General features: G+C 41.4%; 1 protein-coding gene across 1 annotated transcript; it reads right to left on the minus strand.

The window, feature by feature from the left end:
* Positions 1–2,061: 2,061 nt before the first annotated feature.
* LOC124896912 lies at positions 2,062–2,936 on the minus strand. The gene is made up of 2 exons (XM_047408786.1): positions 2,674–2,936; positions 2,062–2,350 (listed from the first exon to the last, which is right to left on the minus strand). Exons 1-2 carry the CDS (start codon positions 2,934–2,936, stop codon positions 2,062–2,064), a joined length of 552 nt encoding a protein of 183 aa, XP_047264742.1.
* Positions 2,937–7,886: the final 4,950 nt, after the last annotated feature.

Below are 7,886 nucleotides of genomic sequence, written 5' to 3' on the forward strand. Positions count from 1 at the left end.
CGGATGAAATATAAATAGCCTCCGCCACTGAACTGTAAATAGCCTCTGTCGGCTGAGCAGCTGCTTGAATGTAAATAGCCTCCGTCGGCTGAAATATAGTAGCCTCTGTTGGCTGAAATGTAAATAGCCTCCATCGGCTGAAATGTAAATAGCCTCCGTCGGTTGAAATATAAATAGCCTCCGTCAGCTGTAATGTAAATAGCCTCCGTCGGCTGAAATAGAAATAGCCCCTATCGGCTGAAATATAAATAACCTCTGATAGTGGGATACTTTCCCAAAGGTAAACTACCTCGTATTTATCAAAGTGACCCTCAGTCTGAGCTGGATGATGGTATTGCTGCAGGAACTTGATGCAGTTGTGATAGTGACTTTCTTGCGCGCTTGCTATGGTGTGTGCCTCTGATTGGCAGGCTGTGCTTTGTTTTCTAAAATGCAATTCTCTGATATGGCGGAGTGTTGCTTTGCTTATATACATTCTCTGATTTATGGCGGGGCGTCCCCCTTACTGGTGCACAACTCCCGATATGGCGGAGAGTCGTATTGCTCATTTGCATCCTCCAATATGGCAGGGGATCGCTTTGCTTCCTTATGTACAGTTTTTGAAATGTGGAACTCGACTTTGTTTGCTTATACACAGTCCTTGAAATGCAGAAGATCGACTTTGTTTGCTGATATACAGTCCTCAAAATGCGAAAGCTCAAATTTTTTTGCTTATATACTGTCTTTTAGGATGCGGAAGCTTGACTTTGTTTGCTTATATACAGTCCTTGCCCTACAGAATCTTGACTTTATTGAAGTCAGACAACACTCTCTGATTTGTGGGGTTTGTTGGAAGAAGTAAATAGCCTAATCTTCCTATGAGGATCCTCTTTTTTTAGTTTCTGACCCGGGTCTTCAAAATGTACCTGCGAAAGAATTCGAATAAAACTCTTAGAGCTTGTGAGGGTTAGTATAAATGTATGTAAAGAGAATAAAGTAAGGGAAGAATATTTGGCTCATGTCGTAGTGGTAAGCCGCATGATGCCCCTGATCCTATCACAAAGCTTGGCTTGATGTAGTTTTCCAATTTCTATTTTCCTGCGCTCAAAGAAAAGTTCTTAGTTGGGAGGGGGTGTTGATTTGTGTTGACTTGGAAATCCTGGATTTGTTTACGAAATTCTCCAACACTCCCTCGGTTGCTCAATCACTCCCAAATCTGGAGTCTCAGTAGGTGGGAAAGTTGAAAGTATGGTGAAACGTACATATATATATCTATGTTTACGCAAATATTACATATATATTAAGTATATATAGTAATCCTTTATTGTTTTTATATTATGACACGTTCGGAAATCCGTTAAGCCTCCATTTGTTGATCGTGACCCATATAGCTTTATCCTTCGGGTGGAGCTGCTCTGACTGTCGATGCTACGACGATTCTGGTGGTGAGATCTCTTATATTCTGAGGCTATACTATGAATAAGGGGGATTTTCCTTAAGGTAAGACCGAACCTTTCAGGTTGCCTATGTATCCTTACAATAGGAATCAAGTCTGTACGTAGTTCGAGGGTGGAGAAAGGAAAAAATGAAATGCAATGACTGAGTCTGAATCAGACTGCCTATATATCCAAGTGAAATCAGGTCATAACGTAGTTCGATACAATAGGAGAAATGAAAATATAAAGTGCAATGACCGAGCCTGACTCAGGCAGCCAACGTATCCTTAAAATAGGAATCAGGTCAGCTCGTAGTTCAGTACAATGAAAAGGTAAAAATATGAAGGGACCAAATCCGATGTGGATTGCCTACGTATCCCACCGTGGGAAGTCAGGTCGAGCGTAGTTCTAAATACATGAAAGGCCAATACATAGTTCTGTTACATTAGAGAAAAATGCAAAAAGTTCAAAGAAATAACTGGTCCTAATGTCTTCAAATGTAGTACTTCTTGATGGCGTCTGAGTTGATCGGCTTCGTGCTTATTGTGCCGTCCATTTCTGCGAGGATTACTGCTCCTCCTAAGATTACTCGGTGACCTATGTAAGGACCTTGCAAATTTGGCGCAAATTTTCCTTTGGCTTCACCTTAGTGAGGGAATATCTTTTTCAATACTAACTGTCCCAGTGTGAATTGACGAGTCTTGACTTTCTTGTTGAATGCCTTGATCATTCTATTTTGATAGAGTTGACCATGATAGACTGCATCCAATCTCTTCTCGTCAATGAGCATCAACTGTTCGATCCTGCTATGAATCCATTCAGCATCGTCTAGACCAACCTCCTGAATGACTCTCAATGAAGGTATCTCTACTTCTACAGGTATCACTACTTCCGACCCATAAACCAACATATAGGGAGTTGCCTCAGTAGAAGTTCTGATTGTGGTGCAATATCCAAGTAAAGCATATGGCAACTTCTCATGTCATTCCCTATTACTGTCCACTATCTTACTCAAGATCCTCTTAATATTCTTGTTTGCAGCTTCAACTGCTCCATTCATTTGTGGTCGATACGCCATGGAATTTTGATGAGAGATCTTAAACCTTTCACAAATCTCTCTCATAGGTCGCTATTGAGATTGGCCCTATTATCTATTATGATTGATTCTGAAATTCCAAACCGACAAACTAAGTTGTTACGGATGAAATTTGCTACCACTTTCTTTGTTACAGTCTTATATGTCGAGGCCTCAACCCACTTTGTGAAGTAATCGATAGCAACCAATATAAAACGGTGTCCATTGGACGCAGGAGGCTCTATGCGCCCAATAATATCCATACCCCAAGAAGCAAATGGCCAAGGAGAACCCATCACATTGAGTTCATTTGGCGGAACTCGTATAAAGTCTCCATGAACTTCATATTGATGACACTTCTGCACGAATCGAATGCTATCCCTCTCCATGGTCATCCAAAAGTATTCGGCTCTCAAAATCTTCTTCGCAAGCATGAAACCGTTCATGTGGGGTCCACAAGTTCCAGCATGTATCTCCTCTAACAATCTTGTGGCCTCCGTGGCATCGACACATCAAAACAATCCTAGGTCTGGAGTCCTCCTATAAAGGATTTCCCCATTGAGAAAGAAGTGATTGGCCATCCTTCTTAAAGTCCTCTTTCATTTGCCAGTAGCGTCTTCTGGATATTCTCTCGCTCCGAGCAACCTTTTATTGTCGTAGTACCACAGATTTCCATTTGGCTCTTTATCTACATAGAAATAGTAGGCTTGTTGTTCACTTTTATAGGATCGATGTAATTCTTATCTGGATGTTGAATCATTGAAGATAGTGTCGCCAAGGCATCGACGAACTTATTCTAAGTTCGAGGGACATGCTTGAATTCGATCTTCATAAATCTTTTGCTCAATTCCTTAATGCATTACACATAAGAAAGGATTTTGATATTCTTGGTGGTCCATCCTCCTTGCACCTGATTGATCAACAAATCTGAATCTCCTCTCACTAATAGCTCTTTAATGTCCATGTCTACAGCCATCCTAAGCCCAAGAATGCAAGCCTCATATTCTGCCATGCTATTCGTGCAAGGAAACCTAATCTTCGCCGATATTGGGTAGTGTTGACCTGTTTCTGAAACTAGGACTGCTCTAATTCCGACTCTTTTAAAGTTTGCTGCTCCATCGAAAAACATCCTTCATCTATCATATGGTTTTGAGATGTCCTCTCCCACAAACAACACCTCTTCATTAGGAAAGTAGGTATTGAGCAGTGTGTAATCTTGATCCACTGGATTTTCTGCAAGGTGATCGGCCAATGCTTTTCCTTTGATGGCTTTTTATGTTACATACACAATGTCAAACTCACTTAATAAGATCTGCCATTTTGCCAACTTTCCAGTAGGCATTGGTTTCTAAAATATGTACTTGAGTAGATCCATTCTCGAAATTAAGTACGTGGTATACGCGGATAGGTAGTGCCTTAACTTTTGCGCAACCCAGGTTAATGCGCAACAGGTCCGCTCCAACAATGTATACCTAGCTTCATACGATGTGAATTTCTTACTTAGGTGATAAATGGATTGCTCTTTCCTCCCTGTATCATCATGCTGCCCTAACACACATCCAAAGGCATTATCCAAAATAGATAGATATAGCAACAACGTCTTTCCTGGTTCTGGTTGAACCAATACTGGTGGGTTAGAAAAATATTCTTTGATTTTTTCAAAAGCCTCCTGACATTCTTCAGTCCATCCAGTGGCGGCATCTTTCTTCAACAACTTGAATATTGGTTCACAAATTATTATGGACTGAGCTATGAACCGACTAATATAATTGAGTCTTCCCAAGAAGCTCATTACGTCCTTTTTGGTCTTAGGAGATGGTAAGTCTTGGATTGTTTTTATCTTGGATGGGTATAACTCTATACCTCTCCTACTAATAACGAATCCCAATAACATTCCCGCGGGAACTCCAAAGTCGTATGTAGCTGGATTAAACTTTACGTCGTACCTTTGCAACCTTTCAAAAAACTTTTGTAAATCATCCAAATGGTCCGAACTTCTTTTAGATTTGATGATGACATCATCTATGTACACTTTAATTTATTTGTGAATCATATCGTGGAAAAGAGTAGTCATGGCCCTCATGTACGTTGCACCAGCATTCTTGAGTCCAAACGGCATTACCCTCTAGCAGTATACTCCCCATAGAGTGATGAAGGCTGTCTTTTCTGCATTATTCTATCCATTAAAATTTGATGATATCCCACAAAACAATCAACAAACGACTGTAACTTATTTTTCGCGCAATTATCAATGAGAATATTAATGTTTGGGAGAGAGAAATCATCTTTTGGACTAGCCTTGTTGAGATCCCGATAATCTACCCATATTCTTATTTTCCCATCCTTCTTTGGTACGGGCACGATGTTGGTCAGCCAGGTGGGATAAGTTGTGACCCTCACGACATTGGCTTCTATCTGCTTGGTCACCTTCTCCTTGATTCTCAAACTAAAATTGGGTTTAAATTTCCTCGTCTTTTGCTTCATCGATGGACATGTGGGGTTAGTTGGCAATCGATGCGAGACGATATCGGTGCTTAAACCAGGAATGTCATCGTAAGACCAAGCAAATACATCAATGTATTGCTTGAGCAGACTTATCAATTCCTGCTTTTTTTCAGCCTCCAAGTGTATGCTGACTATTGTTTCCTTTGCCATTTTTTCACCACCTAAATCGATGACTTCAGTTTTGTCCATATTAGGCTTCTTCTGACTCTCAAGTTTCTCGATCTCCTGCGGCAGGTTTTCAGGCATCATCCTCTCATTATACTCCTCATAATCTTGTTCATCGTTTGCATTTTGATCAACAGATTCATTACATATCATAATCGTGGAACGAGGATTTTTATTAACATTTGCACAAGACTCCTGACGAAACAGCGATGGGCTGGTGGTCCAGTTCTTCAAGGATTCTCTAGGCTCGACATCACGGATGGTGAGCTTCTTGAAAGCTATCTCTGATTCTTCTTTGATCACGGCCCCAAACAAATTTCCTATTCCTTCTGTGATATCTTCATCATCTGTTTGTTCTGAAACCAGGACTTGGGCTGGCACAAATATCGTCATTCCAAATCCTTTACTGCAGGATACTCCAGAAATAAGCTCATATCCAAGCCCTATAGTACCCTTCTGCTGCTTTAACTGGATTGGCTCGACTATACCATCGACTTTGGGTCCTAGTCCTGTCTTGGGTTGATACTCATATTTCAATATCTCTAACGCAACCATCTTTTTAGTATTCGACATTTTTGCTTTAGCTGGAATTACTTCATCATTGATCTTTGATGCTTGTGTGATCTCCAGAGTATGGAAAGTGGCTCCATATAACTCCTCGATGACTGGGACTGAATTAACAGAATAAATAGGATGACTGAGTTCTCCATGGACAGTAATTTCTATGCGACCCCATTCAAACTTCACGCACTGATGGAAAGTGGAAGGAACGGCTCTTTTCATATGGACCCATGGTCTCCCAAGCAACAGGTTGTATCTAGATGATACATCCATGACCTGAAATAGGATAGGAAATTCTGGTGCTCCTATCTACAGTATTAACTAAATTTCCCCGATAACATTTCTTTTCGACCCATCAAAGGCTTTAACCTTCACCTGACTCTCCCTTATATCTTCTATATTCATACCTAAATCCCTTAAAGTGGAGAATGGACAGATATTACAACCCGAACCACTATCGATCAAGACCTTGTTTATAATCTTGTCATGATATCTGACAGCAATATAGAGCGCTTTGTTGTGTGCAACCCCTTCTGACGGTAACTCATCATCATGAAAAGAGACCTTATTTGCCTCTACCACTCACCTGATTACTGCGGCTAAAGTCTCGCTAGCTGTCTCTTTTGGTATGCTAATCCCAGATAATACTTCCATCAAAGCACTTCTATAGGCTTCAGAACTCATAAGTAAAGACATGACGGATATGTGGGCCGGTGTCTTCTTGAGCTGATCCTCGATCGAATAGTCCTTGGGCTATATCTTCTTCCAAAATTCTGCAGCTTCAGCATCTGTGATAGTTCTCCTTGGGTTTTGATCTTTCCCGAGAACTCCACAATTTGGTTCCTCTGGCGCATAACACTTTCTCGACTTGGTCATCCCTTGAGCCACAGCAACGTCCATTATTTTACCCTTGGCTTCAGCTCGATAGTCCCATGGGACTACTTTGGTGTCACAGTTAGTCCTCCCAGTGGCTGATGTGGTCACTATAACTCTCGGCAGGTAGTTATGAACAGTTATAGGCTCCCTCAACTGAACTGTGATAAATGATTGTGCTGGGGATGGAGTGGTGATCTCCTCTGCGCTCCATGTGGGCACAATAGTTTTTCTAAATCGTACTCTTCCTCTAGAGTAATCATGTTGACTTCCCGATTTCCATGATTTGGTAAGGAGTTATTGTTCACATTGGGAGTTGCAGCGGTGCATTTTATGATACCCCTTCTTATCAGAGACTCAATTTGATTCTTCAAGATTTAACAGTCTTCCATGTCATGTCCCTAGAATCCTGAGTGATAGGAGCAGCGCTTGTTACCGTCAAAGTTTCGAGAGGTCAGATCAGGCGTCTTTCCCTCAATTGGATGCAACAAAACACCAGCCCTCAACCTTTTAAACAACTGGGTTAAAGGTTTTGCAATCGGTGTGTAGGTGCGGGTATTTTTGGCTTCAAAGTTTGGACGTGGTCTGGGTGCATAGGCTGGTCTATTTTGGTGAGCTGGAGCTTGGACAGGGGCGTATGGTCTTGGTGGATTTCGATATGCTGGAGCTCGAGGTGGATTATAGTGCGGTTGAGTATTGTATACTGGGATGTGTGCAATAATTTGGGGGTTGTTAGGGTAATGGTGGGAAGAATTTCCAGGTTGGTAGTGTGGTGTGACAGCTGAGACATCTTTCCTTTTTTTCTTGTTACCATTAATGAAACTAGTCTGCATGGCCTTACTCGTAGTTTGTAATGCAGCCATAGATTAGATCTTCCCTAACTTGATGCCTTCTTCTATAAAATCTCCCATTTTGACTAATTCTGCAAACTTTTGGCCCATCATCGACATCATCTTGTCAAAGTAAACACCCTCTTGTACTTGGATAAAATATTTGGAGAGCTCACTTTCATCCAGTGGAGGTTGGATCCTTGCAGCCTCAGTCCTCCAACGCCATGCATATTCTTAAAATGATTTGGACGGCTTCTTCTATATGTTAGCCAATGAGAACCTGTCTGGGGCAATCTCACTGTTAAATCTGAAGCAACTCATGAAATCCTCAGCCATTTCCCGCCAGTCGCGCCACTTACGAGGGTCTTGGTGGGTGTACCAAGTCAAAGCTTCTCCTGACAAACTCTGAATTAACAACTTTATTCTCAACTTCTCGTTCCTTCCTACACCGACCAACTTATT

This window comes from Capsicum annuum, chromosome 3 (genome assembly GCF_002878395.1).
Source record: "Capsicum annuum cultivar UCD-10X-F1 chromosome 3, UCD10Xv1.1, whole genome shotgun sequence".
Classification (NCBI taxonomy): Eukaryota; Viridiplantae; Streptophyta; class Magnoliopsida; order Solanales; family Solanaceae; genus Capsicum; species Capsicum annuum.